Below are 19,628 nucleotides of genomic sequence, written 5' to 3'. Positions count from 1 at the left end.
TATTAATACCTAAGAGTCACTCAGAGCTGGGCCTGTAGACACAGCTCTGAATGGCCACCTATTCTTTATTCTGTATTGTTTGCCTTTGAATCAGCTGGGTGAGTGATCATTCAAACTTAGCTGAATAAGAATTACAGAGCAGATGGCTTGGTGTCTACCATTAAACTCTCTGCAAGATGGTAGTATTTGGGGTGGTGGTGTTCCTTCTGCTGTCCCATGGGATATGCACGCTGGCTCCTCTTCCTCAATGTTCTATCAAAGAACCTGTTCCGATTATTCACAAATATTATCAGTCGGGAGACCTCATCATTGCTGGCATTATTTCTCTGATCTACATTCCTTCAAGCACCATATCCTTTGGAAAACACCCGGCTCAGGAACTTTCCGATGACCACATGTATGTTGCTTTAAAGCCATATTGTATTGTTTTAATGATACTATTCCCAGAAATGCTACTCTTTTGTAGGGGATTTGGGAGCAAACTGTGGGACGTGTATGTTGCTGTATTGATTGCCTTTAGGGTCAGCCAGTTAGTTTTGGGGATTATTTTTGTGGATATCTGAAATCTCAATCCCTCTTTGTAACATGAGGATGAACAAACTACAGATTAATCATTTTCTCGTTATGTTGTAGTCTGGACAGCATATGGCTTTCAATTGTACTTTATAGAGATGATCACCATCTCTCCATTTTGATGCTAAATATGTGGGACATTTCTTGGAACTGATATAAACAGGTATACTACATGTAATGTCTTGAGTTTCAATGAAATATTTCAGGGTTTGTTCATCAACATTACAGGCATTATAGCTGTTGTGGGAGCTGCTGATTTCCAAGAGTTTTGGAAGAGTGATGCTCTGAGGAGTCTTGACAAATGAAAATATTTGTCGAGGATCAACTGTTTCTGAAGCTTGAAGTTGAGTTTCAAGAGGGCAATGGGAATAACATCAGGGAGTCTAGCTTGCTTGTTCTGTTCTGTTTCACACGATTAGATCAGAAGAATCTTTATCTGCAGCAGCAACTAGCCATAGCAAAAAAGTAAAATATACTGCAGATAGAGGTAAAATCTTAAGTTTACAAAAAACATTTTAGCGGTTTACATCAATAATCAAAAAATGGATCTTAATCTCATTGCCTCCGCTAAAAACCTTGCATATTTTGCTGTTGAATGAAGCGACATGCCTGGATAGGGCTTAAGGAGTAGGCACTAGTGCAGCCATGGAAAGTCAGGTCGGAGTATAAGTTAACATCCTCTTCATTCCCATTGGCCTATATGGTTGTGCTGCAAATGTCTATTGCTGCTGCTTCTGTTTGAAACACAATGACTGTATCTTTGTAAATGAGATGATGTTAGAAATTGGAGGTCCTTGTTTACACTACTTTTGACCTTGGCCTTAAAAACTATTTATGTGCAATATATGTGCAATTAATTATACGCTGAACTGAAATGTTGTGAATGTGATGAACTGAAGCCGATGGTGTAAAATGTAACACATGACTCTCACCATATGACACTTGATAAAGGGTCCTGACTCAGAACTACCAGCACATCCTGGCCTTGGCATTTGCTGTGAAGGAGATCAATGCCGACCCCCGAATCCTGCGCAATGTCACCCTTGGATTCCACATCTATAACAGTCACTTCAGTGCCAGCTGGACCTATCAAGCCTCCATAGAACTTCTCTGCAGAAGGGCCACGTTCATCCCGAACTACAAGTGTGATGTTGAGAATACTCCAGTAGCATTCATTGGGGGACCAAACTCTAATGTCTGTCTTCACATGGCAACTATCCTGTGCATGTACAAGATGCCACAAGTAAGACGTGTGTGTGGAGCACCTCTAGGTTGAACAAGTCATTTGAACTTCATTCACTTCCATCTTGATGCATCTTGAGGACTGGAATGGTTGTCACTGAAACAGAGACACACATTCAGAATATTAGTGAAATAAAATAAACCTTGTAGTCTATCACATCTATCTATCTATCATCTATCTATATCTATCTATCTATCTATCTATCTATCTATCTATCTATCTATCATCTATCTATCTACTGTATCATCTATCTATCTATCTATCTATCTATCATCTATCTATCATCTATCAACCTTATTCATTTTGGTACCCATAGTTTAAAAAATGGGCAAGGCCTCATGGCTCAGTGACCCAAGGTAAGTTTCATACTCCTTGTCCTTCTTTGCTGGACCATTAGCTAATTTTTCCCAGGCCACTTAAATATAGCATGATTTCAGTTCCAGAGATGTTTTACCCATCTGATATATTGAATGTGAAAGTTTTCCCTAGCTTATACAGCCACGCTGCCACCAGAGTGGTGGTGGGTGAGGAATGGGGTGAGCTGGACCACAGGTCAAATATATTTTCTAAGATTATATACATGATTCATTACACGCATATCAATCTTTATAGATATTTAGTACTGGATTGGTTTTGGTATTCAAGGATAAAACAATTTGGGTGGAAAGCACAATTTGCCATGTCTCTATACTCACAAAGAAGCAAATGTTTCTCTTCTCTTACCTTTCCAAATCTAGCTCATATACGGCTCTTCCCCAGTCATGAATAAAGAAACTCAGGCTGTTTTCTTCCACCGCATGTTCCCAAATGGTGCCTTTCAGTACAAGGGAATTCTCCACTTACTTCTGCATTTCTCGTGGACGTGGATTGGAGTTGTTTCCCAGGATGACAACAATACAGAGAGCTTTATAGAGAACATACTTCCTCTGCTTTCCCAGGGTGGTATCTGCTTTGACTTCATAGAAAAAATCCCCAAAATAACTTCTTCCAGTGGCTTTGGAGACATGGTAGGAGAGGGCTTCAAGACAGTCAGTGTTATTATGTCAAGTACTGCCCATGTTGTGCTTGTGCATGGAGAAATTCAGACCATGATGGTTTTGAGAGTAATGCCCCAGATTGCAGAAATGGAGAATATGCCATGGAGGACAATGGCTAAAATTTGGGTTATGACAGCCCAGATGGATTTCACATCATTCCCCTTCCTAAGAAATTGGGACATAGATTTACTCCATGGTGCTTTGTCCCTTTCAATTCATTCGAAGGAGGTTCTACTTTTCCGCAAATTTCTTCAGAACAGAATCCCTGCTTCAGAAGAAGAAGATGGCTTCATCCAGGAGTTCTGGGAAGAATCATTTGACTGTTCATTTCCCAGTTCTGCGGCACACAAGATGGACAGGAAAAGGTGTTCTGGGAATGAGAGGCTGGAGATGCTTCCTGTTTCTGTGTTTGAAATGGGCATGAGTGCTCATAGTTACAGCGTCTACAATGCTGTCAATGCAATAGCGCATAGTTTGCATGCCAGCTATTTGTCACAATTCAAATACAAAGGAATGCCACGTGGTGGAAGGTGGAAGCTTCAACAGTGGCAGGTAATGGCCTGATCAGGTGGAAGACACCACCACATATTTTGTGCAAAATCATCCCTTAGGTTGTTCAGAAACTTGCATCATTATCAAGGATAGAGTTTTGGCATCTAAATGGTGGTTGAAGAAATGACTGTCTTCTAAAAAAAAACAAAAAACCGCTGCCCATAGCAAGTTATAAAAAGCTGAGCAGTGGTTTGACTATAACTAGTGATGGCAAAGCTTTGTAATGGAACTATTTCAAAGCACATAATGGATTTTTGTGTGCTTTGTGGGATGCAGTTACCAGAAAAGGAGAAGAGAGTTCTTACAGCTTCCCACCCCTTTTCTTTAAAATGTAATTTGATCATCATTACAAGTGTTTGTTTGTACTTCCATGAACAGCCGGCTTGTCACCATTCCCCCCCCCCCAATGACTTATTTAGAAGAATAATTAATCATCATATACAGGTAGGTAGCCGTGTTGGTCTGCCATAGTCAAAACAAAATAAAATAAAAAATTCCTTCCAGTAGCACCTTAGTATCACCCCAGAGGCATTGTTGAGAAGAAATGGAGCTCATCTGGAATTTTAGGTGATTTATTGTTACTGTTGATGCCATTGGCCTGTATAAAAAATTTCAAGGGAACACAATCTGAACACTCGAAGTAAAAAAAATTATCATCATATTTCATAGTTCCCTGTTTTGCACCTTTACACACTTACAATTTCTCTTCCTCCTAACATAGCTCCACCACATTCTTAGAAGTATTTCATTCAACAACAGTGTGGGGGAAATGGTGTCCTTTGATCAAAATGGGGAATTGGCTGCTGGATTTGACATTATAAACTGGGTCACATTCCCAAACCAGACCTTCTTGAGGGTTAAAGTTGGAAAGATAGACCCTCCGACTCTCCAAGATAAGAAAGATGTTGTGACCTCCCTGGACAACGTCTTCACCATTCATGAGGATCTCATCATATGGCCCAAACAATTTAACCAGGTGCAGTCCTTGCATATTTCAAGCTGTATTGATTAATTTCCTCAATATTCAAGAAGTGAGTTTTCTAGATACTCAAATGGTTGTAGTTCAATGTTCTTGAAATTTTGAACTCCCCAGTGAAAAGATGCTTTTGTACTAAAACATTTACCTTGCAGAATGCTGAAATTTCATTACTATGCAACCTCCTTTGGCCTTTTAATTGTTCTAGTCGAAGGTTGCTGGTAGTAGAGAAAAACTGATGACTGTTCAACCACCCATCTAAAGCAATCCTGGACTCTCACTGGTGTGGCCAAAGAGCATTTTTGAAATCCTCTATCCTTTCAATTTTCTTCTCTTTCACGGTAGAGATTTAGATCAGTTCCTATGCTGATATAAATCTTAGTTCAATTTGGGGGTATTTCAGAGGATGAAAGTGGCTTTTAATTCTTTGTATCAAATCCATTCCCTGATCTTTCCTGTCACATCTCTCAATGGCCCAGACATGCCCTCCGGAACTGATGTTATTACACAACCCCACTGTGAAGCCATTTCTTAACTGGATAGAGAAGACTGAGATAAAATTTCCAAAATAAAAGATCTCAATGTAAGGACATTGTTCTTTCTTTTATGCACAGTCACAGCCGCTTTCCATGTGTAATGACCACTGCCATCCGGGTTATAGTAGGACCAAGAAAGAAGGGGAGCAATTTTGCTGCTATGATTGCTTTCCATGTCCAGAAGGGAAGATCTCAAACCAGAAAGGTCAGAAATTTCTTATAAGTAATCCACCTAATCAGTAGCTCATCAAATTGAACAGCTATGACTTTGCTTATTCACATCAGTTTTTAGAAGCAAACATGATCTAATTAAAACCTTATTCTCTGTACAAGACAACATAGCACATCACCACCCCCTTGGATGATGGTTCAAGGAGATTTGCAACTCCAATTTTCAAAATGTGCATTTTTTCTTCTTCAAGAAGTGCCTAACTCCTTCAAGGACAAGTCTCCTTACCCCCCCCCCCCTTTTAGGGGAGCAGTGGCTTTGTGGGACAACCAGCGCCCTCCTTGCCAATGATACTAGGCTATGTGTCAGGGACTGATCCTGCTCCACGTCAGGATGCCTTGACATCCTGCTCCACGTCAGCCTGCCGAATTAGCCAATGGGAGGCTGGTGCAGAGAGCTGGGCTCTCCATAGGTGGGCTTGAGGGAACCACCAGGTCTTCACCCGGGGGATTTAAACCAGCCTGCTCCAGCCCCCAACACCCAGCTCTTCTTCATTACACCAACCCACACACCCACTCCAGGAATTTTGCATTTACTCATTGAATTGACCTTGCTATGTCTGTGGTTGTTGTTGTATTCTTCAACCAGGCTTTGGGCTGCCTGACATACAATGCCCTTTAAAATGAACTGTGGGAGGGGGGATTATTAGTTTGTGGTGTTGTTGTTGTTGGTGCCTTCCAGATGATTTCAACTACAACTCTCATTGGTCCCATGCTGAAAAGCTGTTCTTGCGGGGTTGCTGTGGGTTGTAGCTGAAAGCATTTGGACGCATGAGGTTGATGAAGACTTGCCTATATAATATTGAACTCCCTACAAGCGCATATGAGGAGAAGACATGATCTGCTGCAACACATGAATGGAATGCTTTTACACACTGATTGTGCACGGATAAATATAGAATACTTGGGATCCATTTATAAAATCGTAATGTCTTGTTAATAATTTTACATTTATTAGAATAATTTGTATTACTTGCATACTCATACGCTGGATTGTATCATAATTTCAGTTGTGTTTTGTTTGTTCTTCTCCTTTCTTTTCTTTCACATTACATTCGTACCTCAGCCCCCGAACGTCTTGGGAGTTGAACATTCTGGTTCCTGAACAATTGAAAACCATAAAGGAATGTTCCAGTTTTCAAACATTCTTTTGGAAGCCTAATGTTTGATGGGGCTTCAGTGGCTTCCGATTGGCTGCAGGAGTTTCCTGCAACCAATCAGAAGCTGCACTCTGGTTTTTGAATATTTCAGAAGTCAAATGGACTTCTGGAACAGATTCTGTTTGAATTCCAAGGCACTACTGTATTCTCCCACTGAAAACTTTTAATAAACATATAAATATTTTTAAAAGTGCATATGCACAGAAATGTGATGCAGAAAGTATGAAGTCTGAAGTGTATGATTTTCTCAATCACTTTCAAACCTTCTGGAAATGCATTTTTTTAAAAAAATCACCATCCCCTTAAAACACGTGATCTGAACATACCCCTGTATCTGGGAACAGGGATATATACAATTCCTACTGCATCCTTAACTTGGATACTTTTGTGCTACCAACGCTATTGCAAAGGGAGAAATAAATGAATAAATGCATAGATGGATGTTGCATGGGCTGAGATTCTCATTTATGCATGCTATGTTCTTTGTATTCTGATTCCAGACATGGATGACTGTTTTCAATGTCCAGGAGATGAATATCCAAACATTGCTCAGGATACATGCCTTCTGAAAACAATAACCTTCCTTTCTCACAAAGAGGCTCTGGGGATCAGCTTGGACACTTTTGCTCTCTCCTTGTCTTGCATCACAGCTTTTGTGCTTGGAATCTTTATGAAGAACAAGGACACACCCATAGTCAGAGCGAACAACAGGGGCCTCACCTACACTCTCCTCATCGCCCTCCTGCTCTGCTTCCTTTCTGCTTTGCTGTTCATTGGACAGCCAGAGGTTGTGACCTGCCTCCTTCGACAAATACTTTTTAGCATAATCTTCTCCATGGCAGTTTCTTGCGTATTGGCCAAAACCACCATTGTGGTTCTAGCTTTCATGGCCACGAAGCCAGGGTCCAGGATCAGGAAATGGGTGGGGAAACAATTAGCCATCTCCATAGTCCTTTCCTGCACGCTGATTCAAGCCACAATATGTAGTGTGTGGCTGGCAACCACTCCCCCATTCCCAGACTTGGACATACACTCAATGCCGAAGGAAATTGTGCTTGAATGCAATGAAGGTTCGACTATCATGTTTTACTGTGTGTTGGGCTTCATGTGTCTCCTGGCCATTGTCAGCTTCACGGTGGCCTTCTTAGCTAGAAAGTTGCCAGACAGTTTCAATGAAGCCAAGTTCATTACCTTCAGCATGTTGATCTTTTGCACGGTATGGCTGTCCTTTGTTCCCACGTATCTGAGTACAAAGGGGAAGTACATGGTGGCTGTGGAGATCTTCTCCATTTTGTCCTCCAGTTTTGGGTTACTGAGCTGCATCTTTTCTCCAAAATGCTATGTCATTTTACTCAGACCTGATCTGAATAGCAAAGAGCAGCTGAACATAAGAAAGAATTAAAATAGATAACAAGTTGTGGCGTTCACCCAAACTTCAGAGTGGCATAGAAGGTGTTAAAAGGGAATAACCAGTAAGAACCTTGAGGGGGCGGAGTTATGTGGACGATATAAACCCCTCCCGGGGAAAGAAAGGGGTTCTTTAGGTCTTAGTTCTTTGGTCTGGGGTTCTTAGTTCTTAGGTATTTTTGGTTCGTTAGTCTTTAGGCTTGTCGTTGGTCTTTAGCTAGGGGGCTTGTTGTGGGTATTGAGAGCCTGGTAGAAGGGTGGCAAGGGAAGGAGTAGGAGCAGGGGTGGGAGAATTCGTTGGGCACTGTTGTTAACAAGAACACAACCAAGAAAGTACTGTTTATTCAGAAACCACATGCTTATGTACTAAACTTCAAATAAAACAGTTTTGTTCCAATATTCTCCTTGCCTGAACTGAGTGAAGTAAATACCAGACAAACTGGTTGGTGGCAGCGGTTAAGTAATAAAGTGGTGAGTGCAGGTATCAACGGACCGTTAAACGTCTGGGGGACCTGTGCAGGTTGAGCGGACCGCCACAAGTGGTGGCACAGCGGTGGGATCAAAAAGTCCAGTGACTGGAAAGAGAGGAGCAATACACCTGGAAGGGGGAGAGGATAAATCTGGAAAGGATATTATCCCGTCCTAGGGTGTAATTGTGGAGACTCTTGATCACCGTGAGGCTGAGAAAGAATTAAGAACTGGTGATCTCAAAAGTTATTCTGGCAGAAAGGTTTAAGTTGTGGTCGGGGGAAAGTACGCTGGAAAAGGTTAGAGAAAGAACCTTAGGCGTGACTTTGAGACCATAGTCTTGGAGAACCTAGCCCAGAAAACAGAGAGAGAAAAACGTTCTTTTCTTTAATAGACTGTTCGAACTCCTATTTTTAAGAAAATGCCACCCAAAAAGACTAAGAACCCAGTGAGAGAAACCTCTTACGAAAGCTCTGGTGAAGAGAATGGGAATCCTCAGGGGGAGGAAACTAGAGTAGAAGAAATGACTACAACCCCACCCGAGGTAGAGGTTCCACAGTTCTCAGAGGATTTTGAAAAGTGGAAATTAGTACAAGAATATAACTTCAAATTAGAGCTTGAAAAATTAAAAGCTGAGCAGGAAAAAGAAAAATTAAAAGCTGAGCAGGAATTAGAAGCAGAAAAAATGAAATCTGAGAAAGAGGAGCGAATGAGGGAAAAAGAAATGCAGTTTCAATTAGAAATGAGAAGATTGGAAGTGACTGCAATAAAAAAGCAGAATAACAGTAACAATACCAATGGGCAAACACTTGTGAAAATAGAGTTAACACGTTTCCCAGAATATAAAGATAGATACCCCACAAGCATTGCAGTAGCTCCACGGTTAGGAGATGAAATTAATGAAATCCGAGACTATGTGTATGATGGACCCATATATGGGGGGAGGAATTGGGAGAACAATAAAAATAAAACTGAACAAAATCGAGGAAAATTCACCTCAGACTCCACTAAGGGAAATTACTCCTCAGAGAAGGGGCCCAATGAAAAGACATCCCTACAATCAGGGAGTGCTGAGGGAAAAGTTAATAAACCCAACAAGACAGATCCTCCTGAAATCTTTTGTGGGAAATGTGGGGAAAAGGGTCATCGGAGGGATGAATGTTGGCAAGGAAAAGAGAAAATAAAAAGTCCCACAACTACAAAGAAGACATTTGGTGTCCAGGCTGTAGAGCAGGGCCCAACTGACTCGGTTGTCGTGGCAACCAACTGGAATACAGTTGAGCAGGGGCCTAAGGAGGTAGCTGAGGCCAAGGTGCTACATTGTAATACAATCCAACATGATGGACACCTATTACAAAGTGCTGGGGAAAACATTTGGGTAGAGGGAGAAAGATACCGTGGGCTGAAGGATACGGGCTCACAAATCACAATCCTTCACCCCGATATAGTAAAATCGGAGGCCATCATTCCCGGGAAGACTATAAGAATAAAGGGAATTTTCAAACATCCTGAGGCACTACCGATGGCAAAAGTTAAAATTGGATGTCAGAGTTGGTCAGGACAGTGGGAAGTAGCGATCTCTGAAGAGATTCCCACTGCAGTTCTTATTGGCTGGGATATAGTAGAACATGTGCAAAGTGCTTTTATAGTCACCAGAGCACAAGAGAAGTTATTGTTGCCCAGGCCTGAACAAAATGATACAGTTGCTGTAACAACTAAGGAAGGAGAGCAGCTGGGGGGAAGGGTGTCTATGGAAACAAGAGACGCTTTATTATTTCCCCTGACTAATAGTCAAGCCTCAAGCTTTATGGAAAAACAAAAGGAGGATTTAGAATTAAAACCCTATTTTGGGGCGGCAGAGGTAAATAAATGCTTAACTCCTGAGAGCCCAGAACAATTTAAGTTGGACCAAGGTTTATTATATAGAGAAATTCTTATCAACCCAGCAAGGGGTGGTGGTGAGATACAACAACGATTGGTGGTTCCAACTAAATATAGGGGCAAGATCCTGCAAAACATGCACAGCAGTGTGTTTAGCGCACCCATGGGGATTAATAGCACAAAATACCTGACATTCAGGATGGACGATGAAATCCCTAGTGTCCAACTGAATGCCTCAAGGCCAGTTAATTCACTAAACCATGAACCCAATCTAGACTACAGTAGTCACGTGGTTGAAAAAGCCCGTGAAGTTGGTAAAGAAGGGTATACCTGCAGTGTGACCAGTGACCTATCTGTGAGATCAGTTAGAACAACTAGTCATATTTATGATAAACCATTCAGCAATTGGAAATATAGAAAGAAAAACGTCCTGGAAGTTATAGCTGGCATGGTGTCCCATCAACTTTCTATGAAAGTGAAAGTGTTTCCTACACTAGAGATTGTGTGGTGGGAAGATGGGTACCCTGCTGCTTACGCAACACAAATAAATGTCCAAGATAAACGTGGTTACACAGCGTTAATGTGGCCACCACAGCAAAGACATAAAAAAGTAGTCTTCAAATGGCTCAAAGTGGGAACTGTTAAATCAATACAGAGCAAAGATGGACTGACAGCAAAGGAGATTGTTATGAGCAATAAGCAATCAGAGCTTTTAGCCTACTTTCATTAAGTGATCACGCTTGTATAGAAAGCTTCAGCAAGCTGACTAAAAAAGAAGCTATCCATAAACTTATGAAAACAGTTCCCAGTACGTTTAAAAGCCAGACAACCAATTCTTATGCAGCCGTTGATGACGTGGAGATGTGTGTACAAGACCTCGAGCTTGAACCCTTAACAGAGATCCAGAAGGAGGGAGAAGTTGGTCCAAGAGAGCTTTTGACCCTGAGATACAAGGACTCCACACAGCTTGGAATCCACAATCATTACAGACGCCTCGAGTGCAGGAAGCGGAGTTGGACTGTGTCATACGGCAGAGGAAGACAGCTTGCATCACATCAGGTACGGCAGAGAAAAGACTGGTGTCAGAGAAAGATACTTCTTGCAGCATTTAAGGACAATAAGGAGTGTGAAAGGATCCTGAACATCATCGCAGATGCCTTATCCCGAAGACCCAAAGGCAAAGGTTAAAATGGACAGTTACAACTTTTCTTGCAATGAACTAAAGACCTAATGTTGCATGAACTATTGTATATAATAAAAAACAAACAAACACAATTTTATGCCGGTATGATATGAGAGGTTAAGGTTAGTAAGCATAGAAAAATGTTTGTTTAAATTAAGGTGCCATGCAGTTTGATCAGGAGGTCACTTGGCAAAGTGTACCCTCCTGAATCAAACTTTCTAAAGGGGGGAGGTATGTGGCGTTCACCCAAACTTCAGAGTGGCATAGAAGGTGTTAAAAGGGAATAACCAGTAAGAACCTTGAGGGGGCGGAGTTATGTGGACGATATAAACCCCTCCCGGGGAAAGAAAGGGGTTCTTTAGGTCTTAGTTCTTTGGTCTGGGGTTCTTAGTTCTTAGGTATTTTTGGTTCGTTAGTCTTTAGGCTTGTCGTTGGTCTTTAGCTAGGGGGCTTGTTGTGGGTATTGAGAGCCTGGTAGAAGGGTGGCAAGGGAAGGAGTAGGAGCAGGGGTGGGAGAATTCGTTGGGCACTGTTGTTAACAAGAACACAACCAAGAAAGTACTGTTTATTCAGAAACCACATGCTTATGTACTAAACTTCAAATAAAACAGTTTTGTTCCAATATTCTCCTTGCCTGAACTGAGTGAAGTAAATACCAGACAAACTGGTTGGTGGCAGCGGTTAAGTAATAAAGTGGTGAGTGCAGGTATCAACGGACCGTTAAACGTCTGGGGGACCTGTGCAGGTTGAGCGGACCGCCACACAAGTCTGTCTGATCAAGTCTATATGGTACCTTTAAATAAATATTTGAGATTAAGTCACATGTTGCTCAATAGTGTGACATTAGCATTGAGACACTCCGTTCTGGATCCTTTCTATTAGTGGAATAGGGATCATGTTGAACATTGGGGAACTTTAATGAATATAGACTCATATAATTGTAGAGTTGGACAGGGTCTAATGTAGTAATCACAGCAAATTTCCCTTGCTGTTATAACAGCTTGATAAGCCACACTTCTTCCAGGAGCATGCATATTTAAGAGATGTCCTGGTTTCAAGCATCATTTACAACAAATTATAATGTGGGGAGAAGCTTCCTTCTGTCAACTTTGTCTACAGCACTGGTGTGCAGTCCATAGACAGTGGAACTAGCCTAGTCTCCTAAATCAGGCATGTGCATGCAACATGTCGGTCACAGTTGACTGGTCGATCATGGGATTGATCATGGGATTGGTTGATCAAGAGAGAGAGAGAGATAGAAGCCTGGGGCACTCCGACTGGCTCCTCAGAGAGAGAAAGGGCTGGTTTAGGGAGAGAGAGAGAGTGTGTGTGTGTTTATTAGTTTATAAACTAATATAAAATATAGTTTGACTTTTTTCACTTGTTTAGATACTTGTCCATCTAGTAACTATTTGGATCTGTCATGATTATATCCAAACATAACTACTGTACCTGTGAAATAAAGATTTATTTACTTACTTACTGAGAAGATTCTCTGGGTTCTATCAAAATGAATGCTGTCAAAAGGATTTAACACAATGCTGTCTGTTTTGTTTGTGCACACTGCATACTTAATGACAGTGGGCAGTGGTATTAATTCCAGCAGTTAGTCATGTCTGCAAGAAACCTAAGAACTGAGCGATGTGACACAATGAAATTGAGCAGAGAGAACTTACAAAACATAATATCACCAGCCTGGGAAAGGTTCTATGTTTTATCTTGGCAATAATAATAATAATAATAATAATAATAATAATAATAATAATAATAATAATAATAATAATAATATTTATACCCCACCCATCTGGCTGGGTTTCCCCAGCCACTCTGGCCGGCTTCCAGCAGAATATTAAAATACAATGATTCATCAAATATTAAAAGCTTCCCTAAACAGGGCTGCCTTCAGATGTCTTCTAAAAGTCCAGTGTTTGTTTGTTTGTTTATACTACCAAAATAGGTGGAGGGAAAGTGACCCCCAGCCTGAAGTGCAAAGTGATAGGAGTACCATTAGCCGGTTCAGACAATGAGAGTACTGAATAGCCTGCCACCATCCGGAGTGCTAGATAAACTGAATCGGCTCCCAGATCATTGATCCTTGATGGGCCAATATTGCACACTTGATTTGTGATTTTGCCTTGGAACAAATCGGGTTGCTAATCTCAAAACATGAAATGACTCAATGAAGGAGGTCACCCCAGAAAAGAAAAGAAATAGAAATAGAAATATTTTTACTGTCTTTCGTATAAAGCCATCAGTGTCCTCTGAGTAGTTGTAAATAATTCACCTAATAAGCGTTTTGGCCCTCAACTTATTTACTTTTATTATAAAACTGACCTGCAAAGTCTTGCTAATAAAATCCCAGAAGCCTCAGTTGCTTATGTGTTAATCTGAAACAACGATTTATTTTGAACTGCACAGTGGGAGGAATGGTTTAGGTTACACATCACAGAGATTGCTGTAATTCACTAGAACGTCAGTGGAGAAGAGGAGGAAAATTGTACCATTGCCATTTCTAGTGCAAACAATAAATTGCAGCAGACCAAATCCATCATCCAGGTCGCTGTAGGTCATCCTCAACTCACTGCTCAGTTGCTGTCCCACTAGGGTTGAGTGACCTTTCCACAACTATTTTTGCACCAGCAGGCCTGCTATGGATGATGCCACCCACAGCACAAATATTTTGCTGTACCGATTATCTCCTCTGTAATTATCCAAATTACTATGTTTGATTCAGCTGGCCAAAGCTCTGTGGCTTTCCAGAATACAACAGGCAACACACCTAAAAAAACAACAACTCACATTGACATGATTTTATAACCACACTGTTTCATTGCCAGATACAGTTAGGGACTTGAGACAGGCAGAAATTAAATGCAGATAGTTCCACCTTTGAGTTGTGTAGGTCAGGTTCCCAACTGGCATTCAAGACATGCTTTGTTCACCCACTAAATATTAAATGTAAGCTGGATACAGGTCAAATAATTTCAGAGCAGGCAGCCATCTAAGTCATCTTGTTCAAACTAGGCTTGCAAGATTTACCATGCTGTAGAGTGTGTGGAGGGAATTACGTCTGGCACTCACTCCATCAGGAAGATGAGCATTGTGATGTTACTCTTGCTTTTGCTACCTCATATGACCTGCAAAGTATTAGATTGTCAATGCAAAGGAAATAATCCTGTGCACATTTCACAGGAATGGTATCAGCCGAGCAAAATAATCATTGGCGGAATAATGTCTCATCTCATCTTCCTTTTATCTGAAGTTTCTTTCCAGATGCACCCTTCAGAGGAAGAGATTAATGCCCATCTGTAAGAAATTATTTCCCCCATGCACCTTTGAAGAGAGGTTTGAGTTTATTTTGGCTTTCATTTACGTTTTCATGTCTATGAATGAATAATTAGGTTTTAAATATGGAATTGCTGTTGACGATGATTTCTGACTCATCCTTTACCCTAAAAATCCAAGGCAGATTGCAAGAATAATAATGATAAAATATTAAACAGAGATTAAAATAAATTACAGTCGCGAGAATCTCTATTTCGGTTGACAAAGGCCAGGGTAAATTGATGCATCTTAAAATTTTGATTCAAATAAAATAGAAAGGTATTGATAAATGCACTTGTTGGTGGTACCTGACATTTGTTTGATTTTAATAAAATACAGAAAACAAATGTGGCCTCAACCATTTCGGTATGTGTCACACACATATTTAAAATCACTTTAAAAAGATATTTAAAAACGTTCAAAACTAAGTAAACAATAAGCTAAAACAGTTTTTTTTTTAATGAAATGTATCATTTGGATTAGGCTTTCCAAAACAAACAGCGAACCAAGAATGTTCTAAGAACGCAATGGAATGAATAAAGTGAAGGTGCCTTTTATCAGATTTGAAGCAAGAACTGCCAATGAACAAACACCACCTTCTCACTTCCTCCCAAACTCCACAGGATGTTTTCAGGGGGAAGGGAGTAGGTCTTGGAGATTGCAAGACTGCGTGCTTATACACTGCATGTATTCTGCTACTGTCTCCAAATTAAGTTCCTTTCAAATTAATGAAGTACACAATAAACGGCCTTAATAACAGGACCTTTGAGTCATTACATTTCTAAAAGACAATTTTACTCTACTCCGGTTATGTCATATAAGTTAAATCATATATGGAATGGCTATGATACCTATTAATTTATTTGCTTCCATATTTGTTTCATTTGTTTTAAAATTACGGATTCTTCAGGAAGATCTGTTGAAATGAAGTAAAAACAGAGGAGAAACGTTTCAGCAGACTTATGTTTCTTGCACATATTTTTTAAAAGTTGTCCATGCATTTTGCAACTACATGCACACAACTTTTCAGAATGAAATTTCACCATGACGTTTGAGGTTTTCTGCAGTTTTAAGAACGGACTTGTATATCATTGACCCCCCCCCCCAAATTTCTGCTGGAACAGCTGGTTTCCTTTCTTCTTCAAACTTTTCAATAACAAAAATCTATGATGAAAATGAAAATGCTCTCTGGGTTGAGAAGGTTGAAATGTAGGAGGGTGTAGCCTCAACCATTTCGGTATGTGTCACACCCACCCACCCACCAAAAATGGTTCCATTTCGGCAATCTGGCTCCTGGACCAAAGCAATTTGCCAGTTCTCATGAACTGGTACACACACACACACACACTCCACTTTGTATGAATGGCAAGAGAATGTATCGTTTGTGAAACTATATTTGATGGATCTCACCTTCATGTTATATAGTATCTGCAGCTCAGCACCAGCGAGTTAGAGCTGAACACTACATTGACAACATGTTGATTTCTCCCTTTAATGATGACCATGCAGGTCTCTATTTGCAGGATGGTTCCAAAGTTTTATCAGCACATCCTGGCCTTGGCATTCGCCATAAAAGAGATCAACGAGTTTCCCAACATCTTGCACAACACCACAATTGGGTTGCACATTGATGATAGCTACTACAATGCAAGGATGACCTACCGTACCACTCTGGAACTGCTCTTCAAATCACCCCACTTTCTCCCAAATTACAAATGTGGCAGCAGAACACACCTAATGGGAGTCATTGGAGGACTTAGGTCTGATACCTCCTCACAGATGGCAGATGTCTTGGGACGTTACAAGATTCCACAGGTATGGAGTTCATGGGGAAGTATTTTCAAAATGATTAATATTTTATTCTTAGATTTATATTCCATTTTTTTTGCACAGTCCATGCAATTGTTTATAATAAAGCTAGTAAATGAAAGGGCAGATGGGGCTTGTCAACCTGGGAAGGTAGCCCATCTAGGAGAAGGGAAACTCTGGTCCTGAAACTCCGCTGTCTTGTGGGATACCTCCAGGAGAAGAAAATGCTCAGAAGTAAACCCTACACAGAGTCCCTAAGATGGTTGGATGGTACCCTGTATGCCTCCTTCCAGCAACACCTGCAGCCAAGCAGGTGTCTAACATCTTGCTCTGCTTTCCTTTGGACCACAACAGCATGGTCAAGAGGAGGGTCTTGGTCATCTGGGCAGCCCAGGACCACCATATACACTGCCCAGGCTTGCCCCCTGGGGAGGTCACTTTTGTGTTGTTAACTCAGTGGTTTGGCTTCAACCCATTGTCTCGCAAGGAAGACGGATGCCAACAAGTAAATCAGAATCTATCAGAAACACAATAGAAAATTCTTTCCAGTAGCACCTTATAGACCAACTGAGTTTGTTCTTGGTATGAGCTTTCGTGTGCATGCACACGAAAGCTCATACCAAGAACAAACTCAGTTGGTCTATAAGGTGCTACTGGAAAGAATTTTCTATTGTGTTTCGGCTATGGCAGACCAACACGGCTACCCACCTGTATCCGAAACACAGTCAGTAAGCAACAATCACTAATAGCAAAACTGTCCTACAAATGCCCTCGGAAAATGTGTGTTGTGAGTAAGAGGATGGATTGAAGTCAATAAATACATGAAATCATGGAAGATGGGGAAGGTAGTAGGGTAGTTAGTCTGATCATGGAGCTGGAGGACAGTCTTATTAGATAATCCTGCCCACCTCACCTTGAAGGTAATATGGCAAGAAGTCTGATTCTGAATGCCCAGGTGGTATCTCTCTCCCCCCCCCCCTTCCAAACTCTCTAGCTCTCTTGGCTGCTTGACTAATGATTAGCTTGCCACTCTCCTTCGGGCTTTCATAATTTCCTGAGCAGATTATCGCAATACAATCTGTACGGGACTGCTATTGAACAAATATACAGAACCCACAGGCTGGACACCAGTCAGATGTTTGTTTAGAGGAAATGGTAAGTGTGAAAAGCAGGAAATGGTAAGTGTCAGACAGCAGTGATTCCTTAAAGAGTCTTCAGATAAATACCTGTCCATTACTTTTTTTATTTTAGTTTTCTTATGGCTCATTTCATCCAGCAGTGAATGATCACATTGGGTTCCCCTCCTTTTACCGCATGGTTCCCAACGAATCTCTTCAGTACCAAGGAATTGTCCAGTTACTTCTGCATTTCAAATGGAAATGGATTGGTTTGATGAGTTTTGACGATGATGGGGGACAGCATTTCCTGCAGACTATAGAAGCCATGCTTTCAGAGAATGGCATCTGCTCAGCCTTCACAAACAAAGTTCCAGCTAATATCCGTATATTGGAAATGGGTGATATGAACAAATACATATTGGAAAGCATTCCGATTTTTAGGGACAGCAAAGCCAATGCAGTTGTTATATATGGCAAAACGTCAAACCTCAGGTGGTTGGCCGCCATTATCTTTGGGATCAAAGAGTCCCTTGCTGGTAATCTTTACTACAATGCAAAGGCACCTTTTGGGAAAGTATGGATTACAACAGCCCAGATTGATTTGGCACTCTTTATATTGCAAAGAAACTGGGATATCCAGGTGTTCCATGGAACCATCTCCTTCACAATTCCTTCAAAAGACATTCCAGGTTTCCAAACATTCGTTCAGAGTGTGAGTCCTACCCAACCAAAAGGAGATGGCTTCATCAGAGATTTCTGGGAGCAAACATTTGACTGCTTTGTTCCAAATTCTGGTGGCTCTACAGATATTGATGGAGCATGTACTGGCGAGGAGAGGCTGGAGAACCTTCCTGCACAATTTTTTCAGTTGAAGATGACAGGCCACAGCTACAGTATCTATAATGCTGTTTATGCTGTAGCCCATGCCTTACATGTCAAATACTCAGCTAGCTCCAACTACAGAAAAATGAAGAGTAGAGGCAAGCCACATTCTTGGCAAGCGCAGCCCTGGGAGGTAATGTCTCCTCACTTACAAACGTCTATGACTTGGGCTAGAGCATTATAGTGGCACATGGAATAGTATGCATGTATTTAGTTTTTAGCTCTCTTAAAAAAATAGGTCCAAGCAGCTGGTCAGACTCATCACATCAATTTCCGTTCTGTAGTTTCCATATATTGTTTAGACCAGTGGTGTCCAAACTTTTTTCAAAGAGGGCCAGATTTGATGAAGTGAAGGGCTGTGGGGGCCAACCCAAGGCCAAACCAAGTTGTTGATCTTTTTTTCCCCTACGATTGAACTTGTTGAGCTTCTTTTAGGATTGAAGTTGTTGAGGGTTTTTTTTAGGATTTTACCCCAGGAAATAAACTGCCACAGGGGCCAGATTAAACCAGCCAGCAGGCCAGATTAGGCCCCCCAAACAGACCTTGGACATGCTTGGTTTAGACAAACCTGCTCAGTTGCTTAGAAAGTTAAGGTAACTTGAATCTGTTTCAGATTTTAACTTTAGTATGTTTTAAAGTTGGGTTGCAAATTTTCCTTGATTTCCTTCTCTCATCTTTTTGTAAACTGTTTTGCGTATGTCCACTTTCGCCTCCTACTCCTCCTGCCACTGGCAACGTATCCTCAGGAAGGTGTTCCCACAAAACGACACAGCTCTCAGACCAGGAAAAACCAACTATTGTGTATTACTTTGTTCTTACCTAAGGAAATTGAATTAGCCCTAATTAATTTACTAGGATAGGGACGCGGGTGGCGCTGTGGTCTAAACCACAGAGCCTAGGGCTTGCCGATCAGAAGATCGGCAGTTCGAATCCCCGCGACTGGGTGAGCTCCCATTGCTCAGTCCATGCTCCTGCCAACCTAGCAGTTCAAAAGCATGTCAAAGTGCAAGAAGATAAATAGGTACCGCTCCAGCTGAAAGGTAAATGGTGTTTCCATGCACTGCTCTGGTTCACCAGAAGTTGCTTAGTCATGCTGGCCACATGACCCAGAAGCTGTACGCTGGCTCCCTCGGCCAGTAGGCTAACGCAAGATGAGTGCCGCGACCCCAGAGTTGGACGCAACTGGACCTAACGGTCAGGGGTCCCTTTACCTTTACCTTTAATTTACTAGGATATATTTCTCAGCAAAAC

The 19,628-nt window shown here is 41.3% G+C and overlaps 1 protein-coding gene across 1 annotated transcript; it reads left to right on the top strand.

Moving 5' to 3' along the window:
- The first annotated feature begins 4,174 nt into the window (after window positions 1–4,174).
- Window positions 4,175–7,707, top strand: LOC117061481 (vomeronasal type-2 receptor 26-like). The gene is made up of 3 exons (XM_033174319.1): window positions 4,175–4,381; window positions 4,996–5,122; window positions 6,806–7,707. Exons 1-3 carry the CDS (start codon window positions 4,175–4,177, stop codon window positions 7,705–7,707), a joined length of 1,236 nt encoding a protein of 411 aa, XP_033030210.1.
- Window positions 7,708–19,628: the final 11,921 nt, after the last annotated feature.

The sequence above is a fragment of the Lacerta agilis genome, chromosome 17 (genome assembly GCF_009819535.1).
Source record: "Lacerta agilis isolate rLacAgi1 chromosome 17, rLacAgi1.pri, whole genome shotgun sequence".
Lineage (NCBI taxonomy): Eukaryota > Metazoa > Chordata > Lepidosauria > Squamata > Lacertidae > Lacerta > Lacerta agilis.
Note: the sequence above shows the minus strand (reverse complement) of the source record. Positions and strands in the feature narration are given on the sequence as shown.

Coding starts and splice junctions, on each gene's coding strand:
- LOC117061481 (XM_033174319.1), top strand. CDS start 4,175: ATGGTGTCCTTTGATCAAAATGGGGAATTGGCTGCTGGATTTGACATT. Junction 4,382..4,995: donor GGCCCAAACAATTTAACCAG/GTGCAGTCCTTG, acceptor TTTTATGCACAG/TCACAGCCGCTTTCCATGTG. Junction 5,123..6,805: donor GAAGATCTCAAACCAGAAAG/GTCAGAAATTTC, acceptor TTCTGATTCCAG/ACATGGATGACTGTTTTCAA.